The sequence below is a fragment of the Mya arenaria genome, chromosome 3, assembly GCF_026914265.1.
Source record: "Mya arenaria isolate MELC-2E11 chromosome 3, ASM2691426v1".
Lineage (NCBI taxonomy): Eukaryota > Metazoa > Mollusca > Bivalvia > Myida > Myidae > Mya > Mya arenaria.
In genome coordinates this window covers 2,585,016-2,606,659 of record NC_069124.1, presented here as the reverse complement: position 1 = coordinate 2,606,659, position 21,644 = coordinate 2,585,016, and the positions used below count along the sequence as shown (strand labels likewise).

The following is a 21,644-nucleotide window of genomic DNA, read 5'->3' as shown; positions in this document are numbered from 1 at the left end:
CTGTTGTAAAATGAATATGTTTAAACATAGCTTTCTGTACAAAAAGGAGCTTTTGATTTATACTGAAAGAAAAACTGCATTCACTCACACAAAGTAAAAAAATCGTTTAAATTCTTTTTTGTTATTTGAAAAACAGCCAAATAAATCAGGAAATATGAATCACCCTGAATTCTTCTTCCTGGGTTGAAGAAAATACTATGGTATTTTTAAACGGCAATGAAAATGAGGCCCTGATGGGGTTCCAAGCCATAACATCTAGGATGAGAGGCAGAGCCTGTACATGTACCTCTCAACCACTCTCATCTTTGAACAATGAATAAGGTCACACATGTTATGAATGAAAAACGAATGTGGCAACAAAATGCATTTGAGGTATGGATTAGTTGGATTACCAGTTGCAGGTAAACTATTGGTCTGTCCTCGGCCTGAGTCAGTAAATGACTCAAGGCTGCTGTCGCTGCAGATCTGGAAGCCATCACTGCCTGGTAACACTTTGTAGTAGGCAGACATTTTCGTGTCCTGAGACGGGGTAGGGTCTAGTGATGATAACTCTATAATAAACAGGAGATGTTTGTCAAACATTATGCCCCCCTGAGCGCCATGTTGTCAGGATTATATGGACAACTGAATGAAATATGCATGGACTGAAATGACAGCTGATTTGTCACTGACATTGGATGCCTTTGCGGCAGTTTTAAGATTATGACCATTCAAAGTTTGAGGATAGAGTGTGTTATGACCATGACCTTTGACTCTATGACCTCAAAATCCATAGGAGTCATCAGCTGGTCACCAAAAATCTAAATGTCAAGTTTGAGGGCCATGGGTGCAGGCATTGACAAGCTATCACACAGACAAGCTTTTTTCGTTTAAGGTCACTGTAACCTTGACCTTTGACCCGATGACCCCTAAAATCATAAGGGATCATCTAAAGGTCAGACACAACACCAAGTCAAGTCTGAGGGCCATGGGTGCAGGCATTGTCGAATTATCACTTGAAACATTTTCGCATTCAAGGTCACTGTGAACTTGACCTTTGACCCAATGACTCCTAAAATCAATAAGTGTCATATCCTGGTCAGGCCCAACTTCTATGTCAAGTTTGATGATCATAGGTTCAGGCATTGTTGAGATATCACTGGGAGAAGATTTGTTAACATATTTGTGATAAAGGTTACTGTGACCTTGACCTTGGCCCGATGACCCCCAAAGTCTGCTTTCAAGGTCACTATGACCTTGACCCCTTAAATCAATAGGGGTCATCTACTGGTCAGGCCCAACCTCCAAGTCAAGTTTGAGGGCCATGGGTGCAGGCATTGTTGAGTTATCACTCGGACAACCTTTTATCGTTCAAAGTCACTGTGACCTTGACCTTTGGCTCAATGACCCCTAAAATCAATAGGGGCCATCTATTGGTCAGGCCCAACCTCCAAGTCAAGTTTGATGGCCATGGGTGCAGGCATTGTCGAGCTATTACTAGGACAACCTTTTACCATTCAAGGTCACTGTGACCTTGGGCCCTATGACCCCCCAAAACAATAGGGGTTATCTATTGGTCAGGCCCAACCTCCAAGTCAAGTTTGTGGGCCATAGGTGCAGGCATTGTCGAGTTATTATATGGACAACCTTTTACCATTCAGGGTCACTGTGACCTTGACCTTTGGCCTGATGACCCCTAAAAACAATAGGGGTCATCTTCTGGTCAGGTCCAACTTCCATATCAAGTTTGATGACCATAGGTCTAGGCATTGTTGAGTTATCAATCGGACAAGCTCTAAAATTATTTTATCATTAAAGGTCACTGTGTCCTTGACCTTTGACCCGATGAGCCCTAAAATCAATAGGGGTCATCTACTGGTCAGGCTTAACCTTTATGTCAAGTTTGATGTCCATACATCCAGGATTTGTTGAGTTATCACTCGGACAAGCTTTGGTCTACCGACGGACCGACCGACCGACATGCCTGTGCAAAGCAATATACCCCACTTCTTCGAAGGGGGGGCATAATAACAAGATATTCATTCAGATATTAAAATGTTTGTAGCCATTGCTTCATGGTAATACTTTGTAATAGCTTAAGAGCACAGTCTCCTGAGTTTGGACACACTGTGTTGCTGCCAACTCTGTGTGAAATGTATAACAGGCAAGTTATGCAAACAGGTAACAGACATTTTGAAGCATATGACTGGAGTGGTAACATTTTTTGTCGGCTAAAAGCAGTGTATCCTGAGATAGAGTATGCTGAAGTTCCATCAACAACACACAAAATTAATCACCTTATAGCTATTTTATGAGATTAAACAGTCACATTATCAACGGTAAAATTCTGTGAATCCAATGTGGTTACAAAGCAATTTTTCTACTGAAGGTCACAATGACCTTGACCTTTGGTCTTTTCACCTTACAATCAATAGGAGACATCTACTAAACATGGCCCATGTGCATACCAAAGTTGATGACTCTACCTAGTCATTCAAAAGGTATTGATTGAAAATGGAAGTACTTTTTTTAGTCTAGATCAGCATGACCTTGACTTTTGTCCCAAAAATAAATACAGTTATCTACTGACCATGACATGGGCATACCAAATTTGATGACTCTACATCAGGTATCGATTCAAAATGAAAAGGTGTATGCAACACAAAAAGGAAACTTTTTCATGCAGACTGCACTGCAGCATGCTTTTGTATTTGGCCATACAAAAGTGCCTTTTGGAGGCATATATACTAGACCCGCCAAGTCATGTCTGTTATATATGTATCATAACATAATAATCTGGCCCCAATTTCTCGAAACTTCTTAAGCTTAACAGGTTTAAGTCTACATACTGAAAATGGATTTTGATAAATGAAAAATGGTTTATTCTGATAATCATACAGATTATTCCTACATAATTTTTAAAAAATATTGAAGAAGTAAATATAACACATTTTATATAACAACAAAAATAGTGAGATTAGCTTAATCCTGTTATAAGGGACTTAAGAAGTTTCGAGAAATTGGGGCCAGGTGAGCTTCATGTAAAATAGAGATGGATATATGTCCTAAATGTGTTTTTCATCTAACCTAAGCCATTCTTGGCCTCATCCATACTGCTATGGTCACTGCCTGTTCCAGTTCCACTGTCTTTATCTTCAATCTGACAAAAAAAAAAAAAATCATACCATAATTATACTTTTTTTATATTGCAAAGATCTGCCTGGATCATTCAGCTTCTGATTCAAAATAATGAAATCGCAATTCAAACAATCCCCAAATAGCTAGTCCGTAGCAATGTTTGGTTAGAAATCAGGGTCAAAACAGTGTCTGTAATAAGGTATATATACAATTGGTCAAATATCTTTGTATTGCAACTATAACACATAAAAGAATATTTTAAATTTTTCAAATTAGTACTTAATGTATTTGTGCTGATACAATGACCTTGTATAGAGGGACAAGGTTCAAGGCCTTACTCTTAATGAAAGACTAAAAAACCATAAAACAACTCACTGTTTTCTTTGTTAGTTCTTCTCCATCTACGATCTGAAAACAACATCACAACACTGTATAATTATCTGAAATATCACTATGATTATTAAGATATCACAACATCATTATGATTATTAAGCTATCACAACATCACCATGATTATTAAGCTATCACAATAACGCTATGATTATTTAGCTATCACAATATCGCTATGATTATTAAGCTTTTACAACATCGCTATGATTATTAAGCTATCACTGATCAATCTAATTAGTTTCTTTGCTATATCATTAATTGACCCGAATTAAATTTGCCGAATGTTTGTTAATAAAAGGTCCCTTAATCTCCATTAAAAACTACAATAACACTGAATGTGATGAACACTACTGCTGCACAAGCTTCTTGTTATAAGTATCACTAAGTGATGTATGCTCATTGAATGCTTTATGTCCGTGAGAAGGCATCAATTAAGTTAATGATCCTACATTACAACAAGAGGGCCATGATGGCCCTAAATAGCTCACCTGAGTAAAAGAGTTTAACCTTTGTAATCAATATAGCTTGATATTTGTTCTCAAAGCTGTACATATGATCCAAATTTCAAAACTGTAGCTTTAAAAATAAGATATCAAAAAGGTACAATAAAAGTAATCCACAGCATTGATATTTGTTTTTAAAACTGTACACATGGTCAAAATGTTATTGCTGCACCTTAAAAAAAAGTTAGTAGGTCAAAAAGTCACTTTCAAGGTCATCCGAGGACAATATTGATATTTGTTTTCAAAACTTTACATATGATCCAAATTTCTTTGCTGTAGCTTCATAAATAAGAAAGTAGGCAGTCACAGTCAAGGTCATCCAACCACAACCTTGTTTTTTTTTGTTGATACCAAACCAGTTTCAGTTTGGTTTCAATGGTTTCAGCCGATTTGAAACTGGTTTTGATAATTTTGCTTGAAGTAACAAATACATTTTTTTGTGAACAGTTTCAACAACATGGCGGAGCATACAAACTGATATTGTAACACACACTTATTAATAGTACCTTTTTCGTTTAGCTCATTTGCCCATTGTAAGGCATTGTTATAAAAAAGTTCCAACAAACCTGGTTGATCAATTACTGCCATGCTGTTTTCAAATTAGACTAGTTTTCTATGGAATAAACCGATGAACCCGCATCCAGTAGGGGTTTCAATAGTTTCAAAATCTGGTTTCTGTTTTTGTTAAAACTAGAGCTGTCACAGGAGTGACGAATACCCCCAAATGCCGCCTGGACACAGGAATGGCAAACCATTCCTTTGAAAAGAGGCCATAACTCCAAGCTTACTGAACACTGCATCTTCTTTTATCATGCATGTATTGTTTGTCCGGAAACTGTTTTTCTATTTTCGTAACAGTGCACAAAAACCTTTACTCCACTGGCCCCATTTTCAATCACAAGCATTGTCTTCACAGAGGCTGCCTATACAGCAAGTTTCATCACAATATCTCATGCCCAATTAAAGTTATGAAGCAGAAACCATTTTTCTATTTTTAGTAACACTGACCTTGACCTTGGCCCCACCAGCCCTATATCGAACTTGACCTGTATCTTCTGATGTTACACCTGTGTACCAAAAAATGTTCAAATCTGTCAAGCCTTTCATGAGTTATCGTCCAGAAACCATTTTTCTATTTTTAGTAACAGTGACCTTGACCTTGGCCCCACCAGCCCCAATATCGAACTTGACCTGTATCTTCTGATGTTACACCTGTGTACCAAAAATTTTTCAAATCTGTCTAGCCTTTCATGAGTTATCGTCCAGAAACCATGAAAACCGACAGACCGACCGACAGACAGACCGACTGACCGACCGACAGACAGACAGACGGACCGACAAGCTCACTCCTATATACCCCCTCAAACTTCGTTTGTGTGGGTATAAAAAACGATAAAACTGGTTTTGGTTTTATTTGAAACTGTAACAACAAATACAGTTAGTGAAACCAAAATAAAATCGAAACCAGTTTATTACCAACAAAAATGCCCATTGTTATTTGTTTACAGAATTGTGAACATGGTCAAAATTTCTTCGCTGTAGTTTCAAAAATAAGACAATAAGTCAAAAAGGGTGGGACCAAATTTGACCCAAGGGGCGTAATTTGCACAATCTTGGTAGAGGACCACTATATAATGCACATAACAAATTATTAAAGGTCACGTCCTAGCAGTGTCAGACAAGAAGGTTTTCTATCAGTCCACAGAAAACCTCATGATGGCATATAGCGAGTTTTGACCCCAGAGGCATAATTTCATTTTCACAAGCAATTTTGTAAGGCACAGGAGCGACAGACAGTGCAACATCCAATAAAATATATAACTACTATAAATTAAGAGGATTTGATAAAAAAACTTATGAAGAGTCTACAGTAACATTGTCTCAATTTTAATCCATCACAGCATGGCTTCCCATAGATATGTGTGAGTTACAGTCTTGTTTATTTAAGGTGTATTCAAATGAATTCTTCTAGAAAATAAAGAGATATAATATTTCCTAACATATAAACCTATGAAAAAAAAACAATTGTTACCTTAAAAGTGACTAATTTGAAGAATTAAAAAATAAAACATATAATCCCTTGTTACTAAAAATAGAAAAACTAAAAATAGACAATGCACTATTCAACAGAAAGGGAGACCATAGAGCAAGATTTGCTGCCCTTGCTTCAAGAGTAAACTTTACATAACTATCAAGATTTTAACACTAGATCGTTGTTGTAGTTGTTGATTAATCGCGACCTCTTGTTGTATTTTTGTACAAGGTTACCCAAGGAAGCTTCCTGTAAAGTTTCATTTAATTTGGACTGGTAGTTTTGGAGATGTTTTTTTAAAGCAAAACAGGATGTTGGCCATTTTGTTGTTGTTGTTAATCAATCGTGACCCCTTGTTGTATTTTTGTAGAGGGACACCCAAGGAAGATTCCTGTGAAGTTTCATTGAATTTGGACTGGTAGTTTCGGAGGAGAAGTTTGTTAAGCAATTGCTGACAGACGGACTGATGGAAGAATGGACGGACAAAGACCGATCACAATAGCTCACCTTGAGCACTTTGTGCTCTGGTGAGCTAAAAATAGTGAATATAACATTGGGGAAATAAGGCATGAAGTTTTCTTTTTAGTTTTAAAAGCAGTCTATAAATGAGTTGACCAAACACAAAATAATGTTTCTTTTTTAAAGTAAAAGTCAATTCCTCAAAAAACATACTGAAAAATACTGTGTATAGGATGCTAGCAAAGATAGGCTATAGGCAAAAAAATGTGAACAATAAAGTAAAAAAATAATCTAAGTATAAATACCATGGATAGGATGCAATGAAAAAATGTCAAAATCAGTAGTAACCATATTTCTTTGGACAAATTGTACTGAATTTGTGAATATGGCAAAGGTTATTCAATAGTACAACATATGTACATAAAAGATAAAAAAAATATTAAAATAACAATAGCTCATGTGGTATAAAGTACATTAATAGTTGATTTCTCTATAACATCAATAATTTAGAATAATTTTATTCTGTCATCCACAGCACAGCCCTTCTTCTCAACACATTCAATGTGTGTTTGATGTTTGAAGTCATTATCTCAAAAACATATGGAATATTCGAGAAAAGAATACTTGTCCTCATGTCCCAGGATGAACGAACATACAGACAGGACAAGGTGATTCCTATATAGCCCACAACACTATGGGTGGGGATATCAATATATATTGGCATGTATTTGTGAATGTAAGAACTTACAAAAGCCTCTATATCAGCAATTTCTGTCTTTGCCAAGTAGTATGTTTTACAGCGAGGCCTCATCTTTACCCTGAATAAGAATATGAAATAGTAAGCGTTTCTATAGCAATAACAATAGTTTGTCATGGAACTTTCTTTTACTTATTCAGGGATGTGTGTAACCCGGCAACTGAAGGGCTGAAATCATTTCGGTAAAGGGTTTGGGGTCACAAACCTGGATTTTTAGAAGCTATTTTGAGGGCTTTTCTGGTTTAAATTTGACACAGTGATGTCAATACTCAGAGCAAATAAAGTAACAACCTAAATTGTATTTAAATTTATTTATTTTTAGTATTTATTTAAAATTATTTTTTAAAGTCGGATCCAACTCACAAATCACATCTGTTTTTCATAACTCTGTATTACTTAAGGAATGAATTGCGGGGTTGATGTCATTATCGGGGTATGAACACAATTGGGCTGGTCTAAGTGTGTGGAGTCCGAAGGACTCCACGCGTACTTTGACCAGCCCAATTGCGTTCATATCCCCGATAATGACATCAACCCCGCAATTCATCAGTAATCCTTTTTTACCCATTCTGTAAATAGGACGACTCGACTGTTACTGGAAACATTTTTTTTCAAATGACGTCACAATAACGCGGGGAAAGATCAACCACTTGAAATGACTTTTAAACGTAAAATTGAAACGCTTTTGGCAACAAAACGTTTAAAATATAATAACTTAGCACTTTCTAAAATGTTGATTTATATTTTACGGGACCTGCTGACGCAATACAAACAATAACAAGATCAATAGTTTTCATGTATATTGTTATGCGATGAATTGCGATCCGAACATATCCGAAGATGTCATCGATTGATGAACGCATTTGCCGAAAGGCAGTTCATTTAAGGAATGGAAATTGAGGTGTACATATTTAGAAATAACGTCAGCACTGATTATATATGTCCTTATTAAGGAAATCAAGGGTGTAGCTAGACCAAAATTGATGTGCCTGTTCCACTATATCTTGGCATAGAAAACAAAACACACAAAAAAAACAAAAAAAAGCGCCAGGTTTGATGCAACAAGGTGCGGAAAAAAAAGGATTTTCATAAGGGCAATTTTTTTATAGCCAATTGATTGCTTGTATGAGTGAGAAAAAAAGCAGCAGCCCTTCTCTTTACTTTTATGGAAAGAGAAATAACTAAAAAATCTAGATAGGTATCTTATGTGTCAGTTTGGCAGCAACATTCATTCTTTCATGTTAATGTCTTTAACTATTATTATCAATCATTCCTTACTAAAGTTATTGGGTGGAAACTGTGTTTCTATTTTCATTAACAGTGACCTTGACCTTGACAATGCTCCCTCAAAAGCAATCCCAAGCCAGCACTTCATATAATCTACCTTCAAACTTAAGTTTCATCACTATCCATCATTCCTCTGCCTGAACACAGAATTTCCTCACTACCCATCATTCATAACTTAAGTTACAGGGCAGGAACAATTTTTCTACTTTAAGGTAATCCCAAGCTAGCTCTTCACATAACCTATCAACACATCACGTTTATTCACTATCCCTCAAAAGCAATACCAAGCATGCTCTTCACAAAATCTACCTACACACCAAGTTTCATCACTATCCATCCTAACTTATGTCATTGGATGCAAACAATTTTTCTATTTTAAAAAAAAACAGTGACCTTGACACCACCCCTTCAAAAGCAATCCAAAGCTAGCTCTTCACATAAGCTACCTACACACTAAGTTTCATCACTATTCATCAATGCTACCTTAAGTTATTGGATGAAAATCATTTTTTGACGCCCTTCCTCCCAACGACATCCTTATTCTTGTACCTTGGTTTTTGTCAAAAACATGGTTAAAAAATAAAATAACATGAGCTGTCACTGTTAGTGACAAATGCCCCCTATAAGGGTTGTGCATGCAACACATCGTCTTGGTATGTAGATTACATGAGGCAAGTTATTTTAAAATCTTTCCATACAAGAGAAAGTTACAGCCTGGACACAACCACCTATACTCTGTCATTATATGCAGAATTTTAAGTAAACAAAAACTAAGTGTGACCTTGACCTTAGAGGTAGGGACACAGGTAGAGCACATGACACGTCGTCTTGATATGTCAATTACATGTGAATTAGTTATTTTAAAATCTGTCTATACAAGAGAAAGTTACAGTCCAGACACAAGAAATTGAGCATCCGGACAGATGGTGCAATTTACTATGCCCACCATGGGGGGCATGGAAAGAACACTAAAAAATGATTGGCAAATATACTTACCAGAAGCACTTACTCCCCTTTTGAAATGCATTTATGGACTTTTGAAAAATGCAGTTTTTGAAAATCATATGTCGGCCCGGGTCAATCCATACAAACATGTCAGCAAGTATTTTTTTTAATCTTAATTATTGAAAGACTTGAATATCTACAGTACAAGAAATGTTTATGTTTTGTAAATAATCAATATGTTTTTACTATTCAATAATAACTACATTGGCAGGATAATTGATCAGCTTTGTTGACTTAAATGGGCTGATTTCATCAATAAGTTATTTTTTTTATAAAACTGAAATGTATATAATTGAATCTTGTTCAATATCAGGACTGGAAAGCAAGCTTAAAAGGGCACAGTATCGGTTTATGTAATTATTTTTTATTTGATTGCATCACTATGTTTACCTGTGCACAAATTTTTTGTTTTGATCATTCAAGTCAAATGAAATGAACATATTTAATGCATTAAAAAAATATTATTTTTTTTTGGCATAAACCTATATTGTGCCCATTTAAGACTGCATATACACTCTTCTGTGTTAATCCAATTCTTCAAGTTAGTCTTATGACATGTACTGCATGTACTGGTTGTACTACCAATAGAAATACACATACCACAAGACAATGAATACAATTGCAGCGATGATGACACCAGGTACCACCAACCCAACTATCAGCGGTACTTCAGAACTGCCTGAAAACAATAGAGGAGCTTAACATTCAAGTGTTCGGTAACTTCATAGAAGATGTTTTCAAAATTTAATGCTATTGTTTTGTTACCATTAAATGTTTTTCACAAACTGCAGGTCAATGATTTAACACTCAAATACTCAAACCAAACATAAAGTCACCTATTCCCCTTTAAAAGGCAACAGAGTAACATTTCCCATACCGAGTTCCGCCACATTCTGGAAGATTTTCTGGGTGACATCAGAATCCCCGTACGCTCCGTTGCCAGCATTGTTAACTCCCCTGGCACACACACTGTACTGCACCCCAGATTGTACACCCGTGATTCTGTACTCATTACTGGACAGGTTAGCTGGGACCGTCAAGGATTCTCCACCTGTAAGGTTTGGACAATTCTCCGGTAAATTATTGATAGATGTCATTATAGACATGATGAGTTATGAGCGTGATTGCTCATCAATGATTATATACTGCAGCTCACTATAAACTAAACATGATAAAAAGTACTTATTCCCAAGTGTCTATTTATCATAGAAACATACCAATAAGAAATGTATATACATATTTCCTCAAGTAAGTTAACTGTTAGCTTTTGAGTACACTTTTTATTTGAATGTATCATGAACATGATGTAGACATAAATTACAATATACCGTAATTCACCTAAGAGTTCGGACACCTTAAATTAATTATTTTTTTCGCTGTCCGTATACATAGAAAATTACCATTTTTACATTTTATTTACATGTTTGTTTAACCTGCCATTTTTCTTCATGTTTGCATTTTACCACTTATTAATTTATCTGTAGTAATCAATGGTCATAAAATTATTTATTACGCCTATAAGTGCAAATCCTTCATCAAGTTAATTAAAACACCATTTTATACATACATTGAACTGAATAAACACATTCTATCGGCTTCAGATCAAAGAGTCACACTGTGTGACGTCACATAACTTATAGTTATACCCAGGAGGATCTCGTGGAGAGCATGGACATTGCTATGCAGGATTAATGTATAACTGTACGATTATTGATTCTTACAGTCTTTAAGTGTGGTACAAGTTTGAAAGTTTATTGGTAGATCGTTTTACAAACATGTCTTGTCAATGTTTTATTAATCTCTTGATTGCCCTTGTTGTTTCTTTAATCCTCCAATAAATATATCACACTTCCTTTTCAACAGGCAATAAATCGTTTAGGATGGGTAGTAACTCATTAACTTGTCACAGTGGTGTATATGGTTAGGTAATCTAGCCAGGCATTGTAAAGATAAAAATCAATAATCTTCGTCTGTGAAACTTGGTAACTATGAAAGTTATGATTGATGTCCTTTGGGTGTCTGAAAATTAGGTACGCAAAATAAATTATTTTGTAATTTATATAATTATGGGTGTCCGAATATTTAAAGTGTCCGAACTCTTAGGTGAATTACGGTAACCATAAATGCATGGCTTATAGTTGAAATGCATACTTTTGAAAACCTTTCTATGACTTTTCATTTTAAAAGTTGATGATATACCTCACCTCAACTGCCACATTCCTATTTTATACACACAAATGTAAGTAGTTACCTGTAGGGCATCTATTGTCATCCTGGGATTTAACTGGAGCATACACTATCTGGTACTTTAAGGGTTGTCCCCCCTGGTTTATAATGGGCACCAGCAAAATTGTCATCTCCACGGTAACAGTCTCATTTTCCCGGGACAACTTGTATATTGGGGGACCGGGCTCTGTAAAAGAAATACCGTAAATGACTGGGTATAAGACGATAGGGGGTATTAGACGCAGGGAAAAAAATCTGTGAAAAATCCGAGAAAAAAACTTTTAATCTATGTTTTTGGTTAAAAGACGCATAGAAAAAATGTCAAAAATCGTCCGGCATTTTCAGCCACCATGTTTGTTGACAGTGACAAAAAAAAATTTTTTTCGTGAAAATGGCGATGGTTATCTTTAAAACCATACAACCATACTGTCGAGAATGAAAAGTTATGTTATGCAAAAAATATTTTGACAGTGCCCAACTTTGTTTTTTATATGTAAGTTTGATTATTGTTTAATTCAATTTATTATTCAAAATAATATTGAATACCGTAATTCACAAGAGTTCGGACACCATAAATTAATTATTTTTTTCGCTCTCCAAATACATAGAAAATTATCATTTTTACTTTTTATTTACATGTTTGTTTAACCTGCCTTTTTTCTTCATGTTTGGTTTTTACCACAAGTTTATTAATTTATCCGTAGTAATCAATGGTCATAAACTTATTTATTACGCCTATAAGTGTAAATCCTTCATGAAGTTAATTAAAACACCATTTTATACATGCACTGAACTGAATAAACACATTCTATCGGCTTCAGATCAAAGAGTCACACTGTGTGACGTCACATAACTTACAGTTATACCCACGAGGATCTCGTGGAGAGCATGGACATTGCTATGCAGGATTAATGTACGATTATTGCTTCATATAGTCTATAAGTGTGGTACAAGTTTGAAAGCTTATTGGCAGATCGTTTTACAAACATGCCATGTCGATGTTTTCTTAATTCCTTGATTGCCCTTGTTGTTTGTTTAATCCTCAAATAAATATATCACACTTCCTTTTCAACAGGCAATAAATCGTTTAGGATGGGTAGTAACTAATTAAATTGTCACAGTGGTGTATACGGTTAGGTAATCTAGCCAGGCATTGTAAAGATAAAAATCAATAATCTTCGTCTGTGAAACCTGGTAACTATGAAAGTTATGATTGATGTATTTGGGAAATAATTATGGGTGTCCAAATATTTAGAGTGTACGAACTCTTAGGTGAATTATCGTAACTTTAATCGAAAAATATTTTTGTTGAAATTATAAACGTCTTACGATATACCGTATCCCGATCTTCAAGTGCCGTTTTAACCCGTATATACTCGATCAATATGACGCGAGTAACATCCCTTTCTACATAAATCTAAACAAACTCTCGGCTAGAAATTGACCTCAGAAAAAAAGTTCAAAAAATTGTTACTGGGTATTATACGAAGGCATTTTTTTGCATCAAAATCTGAGGGAAAAAAGTGCGTCTAATTCCCAGTCATTTACGGTACAGATTTTTGGATGTGGCTCACACATTGAATGGAATTTTCTTACACATGTTTTACATCAATGTTAAGACTTACTATGTACAATGTGTACTTCGTGGGGCCAATGCCAAACAGTACCAAGTGACATTAAATTAGAAAAGTTTTTAATACCTTCTGCCATCACCCCCGCAATTTTGACATTGAACTAGTGACCGGGGTCTTTCAGTTTTGTGCAAGAAAAACTAACAATCAGGGTTCTGCTTCAGTAAGATATCTTTGTAGTAAACCTTGCGCTGCTTAAGAGTGCTTGAAACAAAATCTATACAATGAATGTTCTAATGATATATTTATTGAAACACAGTTACAAGCAGGTATTGTGACAAATGTGTTAGGCACCAGTAGATTTCAACTTTTAGAACAATTCCTTGGTTATAATGTGTACAACTTTAAGAAAAAATCCTCTTAAACTGTGAAGGAGGGTCTCTCCACAAACTCCTATAAAGCCATTAGCATGATATATTGAAGTTCAAAAGCACTTGAACAAGTGACAAAATTCTATATAATAGACAAAAGTTCACATATTGGTGATGGCGTGTTATTTGTTTTAGAACAATCATTTTTATCGTCTCTTCCTATATACGAAGTTTGGCCAAGATAAAGATTAAACAGTATGTGGTGACGTTCAAGGCCTACAGTACCTACAACATGGAACGATACCAGTATGTGGTGAGGTCCTAGGCCTACAGTACCTACAATATGGAGCCATACCAGTATGTGGTGAGGTCCTAGGCCTACAGTACCTACAACATGGAGCCATACCAGTATGTGGTGAGGTCCTAGGCCTACAGTACCTACAACATGGAGCCATACCAGTATGTGGTGTGGTCCTGGGCCTACAGTACCTACAACATGGAACTATACCAGTATGTGGTGTGGTCCTGGGCCTACAGTACCTACAACATGGAACGATACCAGTATGTGGTGAGGTCCTGGGCCTACAGTACCTACAACATGGAGCCATACCAGTATGTGGTAAGGTCCTGGGCCTACAGTACCTACAACATGGAGCCATACCAGTATGTGGTGTGGTCCTAGGTCTACAGTACCTACAACATGGAACGATACCAGTATGTGGTGAGGTCCTAGGCCTACAGTACCTACAACATGGAACGATACCAGTATGTGGTGAGGTCCTAGGCCTACAGTACCTACAACATGGAACGATACCAGTATGTTGTAAGGTCCTGGGCCTACAGTATCTACAACATGGAACGATACCAGTATGTGGTGTGGTCCTAGGACTACAGTACCTACAACATGGAGCCATACCAGTATATGGTGAGGTCCTGGGCCTACAGTACCTACAACATGGAACGATACCAGTTTGAGGTGTGGCCCTAGGCCTACAGTACCTACAACATGAAGCCATACCAGTATGTGGTGAGGTCCTAGGCCTACAGTACCTACAACATGGAGCCATACCAGTATGTGGTGAGGTCCTAGGCCTACAGTACCTACAATATGGAGCCATACCAGTATGTGGTGAGGTCCTAGGCCTACAGTACCTACAACATGGAGCCATATCAGTATGTGGTGAGGTCCTAGGCCTACAGTACCTACAACATGAAGCCATACCAGTATGTGGTGAGGTCCTAGGCCTACAGTACCTACAACATGGAGCCATACCAGTATGTGGTGAGGTATGTGGTAAGTCATTGGCCTACAGTACCTACAACATGGAGCCATACCAGTATGTGGTGAGGTCCTGGGCCTACAGTACCAACATGGAGCCATACCAGTATGTGGTGAGGTCCTAGGCCTACAGTTACCCATATTAAATCCATTGCTCTTTACATTCATAAACTCATGTTAGCTATAGATAACACTTAACTTGTTAACCAAGAGACACAACTCTTATTTAGTTACATATATGCATTTTGTTATATTTGATTTGCATTGTAACATGTATTATGGGCTGGAGGCCTTTCATTGAATAAACTTTCGTTCGTTCGTTAAGTACCTACAACATGAAACGATACCAGTATGTGGTGTGGTCCTGGGCCAACAGTACCAACATGGAGCCATATCAGTATGTGGTGAGGTCCTAGGCCTACAGTACCAACATGGAGCCATACCAGTATGTGGTGAGGTCCTAGGCCTACAGTAGCTACAACATGGAGCTATACTAGTATGTGGTGAGGTCCTAGGCCCTACCTTTATCGAAGCTGGAGAATCTGTACAGATCCCACACAATTCCTCCATTCCTTTCTGAGCTTGTGGTCAAGCTCACAGCATAACGCACTCCAGACTGGTCACCAGTACTGTTCAGTACCATTGAACCATTACATTCTCCATTAGCAGAGACTGTATACCAGTCCAGATTCTGGAATTAAAATGGACACAACATTAAGAAAGCAGTTTATTTAAATAGATTTTTTTCCAAATACCTTTTAACAAAATAAGGGCTACAGAACTCTGCCAGACAAAAACTCAACAAATAATACATAGACTGACACTTTCACCTCCATGGGTTGGAGTTTTTTCACCTAATTATGAACTGAAAATCATATTGCTGCAGCTATATTACTAATGGCATAAGGTGAATTACCAGACATTTGATGAGTGTATAATCCGAGATGGGTTCACTGACTTCGCACCAGTAGTAAGTGACGTTTGCAAGGTCATGACAGTTTTCTTGTCCTGTAGACCAGCTGACCACTGTACTGTCACCACCCAGCTGGACTGACACCCAGGAGGCAACAGGTCCATGTCCTGTGGCATTAATAACAATGACATATTTTTATAACAGCCAATCATTTTACCCAGAGTAATGAAATGGTAAGGGCAAAGACAAAATGAGTGTGCCTTTCCGATCATGTTTACCAATAATCCAATTACAGTTGAATCTCGTTATGTTGTCTTTGTCGAGTTAACGACATTCCACACATCCGAATTACAAAAAAAATATCACCAATCCCCACAAATTTGAGTTTGATTTATGTCCCATGTCCGACTTCTGCAATTGAACGGTCTTGCTAAATATTATCGTCGTGTAAACAGCAAAAGTATTATTGAAAAATAAAGTGAAACAAGAGCTGTCACAGTATGTGACGAATGCCCCCGAATGTGCCATTGACCTATGAACAAGGTCAGTACATGAAAAGTTGATCTTGCCTTTACGTGTCAAATACATATGGCAAGTTATTTTAAATTTCCTCTGAACATAAAAAAATACCACCCATACTTGACAACCTACACTGTTATGTCCTTATATTCAGAATTCCCTTGTGAATAAACACTTGGTGTATCTTTCACCTTAGAGGTAGGGACATGGGTCTTGCACACGACACGTTGTCTTCGTATGTGGAACACATGTAGCAAGTGATTTTAAAATCTGTCCATACAAGGGAAAGTAACAGCCCTGACACGACAACCTATACTCTATGTCCTTATATGCAGCACTCCATTGTGAATAAACACTAAGTGTGACCTTGACCTTTGAGGTAGGGACACGGGTCTTGCACGCGACACGTCGTCTTGGTATGTGGTACACATGTGGCAAGTTATTTTAAAATCTGTCCATACAAGAGAAAGTTACAGTCTGGACACGACAACCTATACTCTATGTCCTTATATGCAGCACTCCATTGTGAATAAACACTAAGTGTGACCTTGACCTTTGAGGTAGGGACACGAGTCTTGCACGCCACACGTCGTCTTGGTATGTGGAACACATGTGGCAAGTTATTTTAAAATCTGTCCATACAAGGGAAAGTTACAGAGCCGGACGGACGGACGGACGGTGCGATTTTAATATGCCCACCTTCGGGGGCATAAAAAGAGAGAAATATTTGTGTCAAATTTATTAATTCACGTTTATGGATAACACAAAACAGATATAAAACCACAATCACATACACATGTACCTTGTATGAAAACGGTATAGCACATTCATGATTTGTGATATAATACACAACAATATAGTGTATTCTCATACATTCAAGCACTATTATACATAGAGTAAGATACAGGATTATTTTTTTTCAATATACAATTTAGAATGGTTAAAAAAAGGCTGTAATGGCTGTTTGTTTTGTACATGCAGTGTAGAGTAATTTCTTTGTCACGAAACTTTCAATGTTGCCATGATGTCATCGGCGATCTTGTGTTTTTGAATAAATAGCTAGAGCAATAAATGTCACTTCAATCAAAAACATTAACAAACAACTTTAATTTTTTGACACTTACCATTTAACCTCCAATTATGACAATTTGTTATTGTGAAATGTACGGTTATATTTAGCGACAAGCTGCAAACCGTCATAAATATTTTCGCACCTACAACTCGATATACAGTTCGACATAAGGGATAAATATACTGTGTGAAATTCGACCACAGGGACTGGAATAGGAGGTCGACATAGTGAAAGAATCGAGATTTATTTTATATAGAATAAGAAGAAATACATTTGGGACCGGAGAAAAAAGTCGACACAACCAGAAAGTCAAGATATCCGACGTCGACATGGCGAGATTGGACTGTATTTACATAACAGGTGATGGGAAAAATAAAACATGTAGTATTTTTAACAATATTTACTGACAATAATGAATTACATGCCCCTCAGAATTATCTAAAAACATAGATTACAAAAATTTACTGCAAAATAGATCAGAATCTGTACATGAACGACCAAGTTCAAATAGAAAAACAAGTATTCCAACGACTATATGCATCACATATCATGCATTTCTAGCCTTTCTTGATAAATTACCTTCTACCATTGAAGATACGTTAACACTGTCTGACACGGGCGAGTCTCCCATTGTGTTGGTCATTATCACATGTACCCTGTAGGCCTGTGTGGTATTAAGATGGGTGTTGAGCTCTGCATGTGATCTCAAGCCCTCGAATGTTTCTGTGTACACTATGTTCACTTCTTCTTGCACCATGCGCCCTAGTTGCCGAGGATGACTGGTAACTAATGAGTCACTGATTGCCATGACAACTACCTTATAACCGGTTATATTCCCACCCCATGTTTCATTTGGCGGATTCTAAAATCAGATAAAAAAATCTATTAGAATCATTCAAATGATGGTAATGCTTGTCATGATTTTTGACAGGAATATGTTGAACTTTTCATTTTGAATAATATCATGATAATATCACATATAATGCAAGCTACCGAATAGCCAATCCAAATGCCCCCGAAATGTCTTAATGGACAGATAGCCATTAGTATGTGGGCCTATATGGACAGATACCCTCTAGTATCAAACCTTTTCAAAACGACCTTTTTTACCTTCCTATGCATTTCGGAAATATTGATCACTAACATTTTTAAAGAGCCAAGTATGAACACGATGATAATTAGACAGTGCTAGATAGAGTGGATGTAAATACCAGCCAGCTGTACTTTAAAGTGAGATTGTTGGGTGTTACTGAACAGGTTAGAATGTGATCATTTAATGGAATGTTAGAGATATTTTTGCGAGGATTCAAGCTTTTAATTGAAACTTTCACATTTAAAATTGTTATGATTAGAATTATTCTTTTTCATAAATAACTTTAATGTTAAAAAGAATGAAGAAACCAAACAAGAGCTGTCACAGTCACTTGACAATGCCTCTGATTGAGCAATGTCAGTCAGATGACCATTATTAGAGCACAAGAGATGTTTGTATAACATTACTGTCCACCTAATGGCGGTCAATTTGTCATTTTGCATTAAATGTCTGTGGGGTAATTTAAGGTCATGACTAACCTCTTCACCAAGTTTAAGGACCCAAGAAATCTCTTTATATTGATCAGACAGGGCTTTGTGTTCTGTGGTCCTGAATTTTGACCGGCTGACCTCTCAATTAATAGGGATCATCGAATGGTCATGACCAATCTCCCTGCTAAGTTTGTGGATTGTAAGCCTAAGCAAACTGTAGCTATCAAATGGACAACCTTTTTGTATTCAAGGTCACAGCAACTGTGATCCTTGACCTTCTTAATTCAAAATCAATATGATTAATCTCCTGGTATTGACCAACCTGCCATCCAAGTTTGAGATCCCTAGATTCTAATGTTCTTCAGTTATTGATTGAAAACAGATTTTCAGCTCACCATAACCTTGACCCCTGACCCACTGCCCTAAAAGTTGATAGGGTTTATCTGCTGGTCATGACCAACCTAAATACCAAGCTTGAGGTGCCTGGGCCTAAATGTTTGCAAGTTATTGACCAAAAACTGTGGAGACAATCATATGGTATGATTACAATATGCTGCCCTCTTGGGGCATAAAACAGGTTATTTCTGAAACTTTTTCATATCATAAAAAAGTACAATAATTTATTTGCAATGTACCTATAATATTTACAGATTAATTATTACACAATAAATGTAAGTGAAGATCCTACCTTCCAGTAGATGATGAGGCTGTAAGTTTGGGCCGAAGAACTGAAGTTGTAGCGCTGGTACGATGCTCCAGTCACTATGGGAGCCAAGGCAGGCTCTAAAATTTATCAAGGATATCATCTAATTTTATTACATGTTTTTACTTGTATGTCTTTCCTCAGAGATAGCAGTCACAAATTAGTTGATCAGACATTTTTTAGGCCAACATGCAGGTATGTAATTATAATGCCCCATACCACCCAAGTTATTAAGTTTATATACACATGTAAAAAAAAATAATACATTTTTACTATATTTTGTTTAACTGAGGTGGCAGAAAAAGCATCTACCATGGCCCCTTATTTAAGATAGGCTTGTCCCAACCTTTGCACAGGGTGTTCTGCGAAGTCGGAAAAACAACTTACACTCAAGGTTGGGATGAACCATATTAAATTTTTGACCACAAAAGACACTTATTATCTTCATGTATGTTCCCTTTGTAATGTGATATTACAAGGTCAGATCATAAAGGTCATGGAAAATGTCATCACCTGAATCAGGGGACATAAATGCAAGCCAAACTGGGTCACTCCAGTACAGGTCAGAGGTCGCAGACACTGAACGCATACGGACAGATGCGTTGTAGTAGTAGTGAGGGATGATATCAATGAAGGTGTAGTCATCTGGAGTGTTCACTAAATACTGCTCTACAATATCTTCAGGAAAATCTGGTCTGTATATCTGAAACATACAACAACTAGACTCGTTGTACTGATCATGTATAATTACTTACTCATCAGAACTGCAATTAACACTGATCTAAGTCTGACATGTCAGCTGTTTAGCTGTTTGAGAATGGCAAATGAATTAATCAGTCTGCTTGTTCCTTTTGTCTTACATAATATTCACACAAAAAATTGAATCACTATCGCTATTGCATCACTTAATGATCCAGTTTATTTGTATGTTTCTTAATCACACATATATATATATATATATATATATATATATATATATATATATATATATATATATATAGCAATGTCACTTTTTTGTTGCCAAACGATGTGCGGCAGGTATATGACATTGACGTTACTTCCTGTTTATATTGTTTGTTTATATGTCAGGGTTCGAATTTGAATTTAGACTCGCATACTCGCAAAATGCGAGTGACAATTGTAAATTGCGAGTGACTTTTATTCAAGCTCGCAAAATTCTGCGAGTGGCTTTTTCTAGACCACAAAATTTTAAAAGGAAAGTAGAATAAATATAAACTTACTCCGCTACGTTGTCGAGTGTAAACAACCTATAAAGTGGCATGTTTACACTACCCGTATAAAGAAGACAGTACGGAGTCACGCTCTAGTAAGTTTTCAAAAATAGAACAAATACGGAAAAGGCCAAGTTTTATCTCGAATCTTTCCGGGATGCTCAGATGCGTGCATAATACAAAGTGAATACAAATGACGTAATCACCTAGCTCAATCATTGGCTAAATTTAGTGCTTTCGCGCACTTTATGTAAACCCCATCAAACTTTGAATATATCCGCCCAACTGTCAAAGTGAATAGACTTGGATATATTTTATAGTCCAAAGCATCCACACTACATTTACTGTTGCTTTTATTTATTTTAAATTTATATTGTTATTGTTTTTATAATTATAGACATAATGAAATCTGTAGCGTGCTCGCCGAATAGGTATTACCTGATGGCGAGGGTAAATATACCCCCCCCCCCCTCACAGTGAACAATGTCAAACACTTAAGATTGATACTTTTTAATATTTATAGTATGTCTTATATCTACTTTAATTAGATGTCTTATATCTACTTTAATTAGACAATATTATAAGGAAATAAAGCAAATAATAAAATTGCAAGTTGATTTTTCATTTTGCGAGTTGCCTCAAAAAGCACTCGCAAAATTTTGCAAGTGCTCCTCAAAGTTAAAT

At 36.6% G+C, this 21,644-nt stretch overlaps 1 protein-coding gene across 2 annotated transcripts in view; it reads right to left on the bottom strand.

The window, feature by feature from the left end:
* The window catches only part of LOC128225990 (uncharacterized), a 50,538-nt gene that overhangs the window by 5,613 nt on the left and 23,281 nt on the right, over positions 1–21,644 (bottom strand). For both annotated transcript variants that reach the window (XM_052935883.1, XM_052935884.1), the window contains 12 exons: positions 20,242–20,431; positions 19,714–19,808; positions 18,081–18,363; positions 15,914–16,077; positions 15,520–15,688; positions 11,802–11,963; positions 10,428–10,601; positions 10,151–10,229; positions 7,250–7,319; positions 3,493–3,525; positions 3,067–3,139; positions 393–551 (listed from right to left, as the gene is read on the bottom strand). In XM_052935883.1, the coding sequence (XP_052791843.1) occupies positions 393–551; positions 3,067–3,139; positions 3,493–3,525; positions 7,250–7,319; positions 10,151–10,229; positions 10,428–10,601; positions 11,802–11,963; positions 15,520–15,688; positions 15,914–16,077; positions 18,081–18,363; positions 19,714–19,808; positions 20,242–20,431 (1,651 nt within the window). The remainder of the gene's footprint in view (positions 1–392; positions 552–3,066; positions 3,140–3,492; positions 3,526–7,249; positions 7,320–10,150; positions 10,230–10,427; positions 10,602–11,801; positions 11,964–15,519; positions 15,689–15,913; positions 16,078–18,080; positions 18,364–19,713; positions 19,809–20,241; positions 20,432–21,644) is intronic.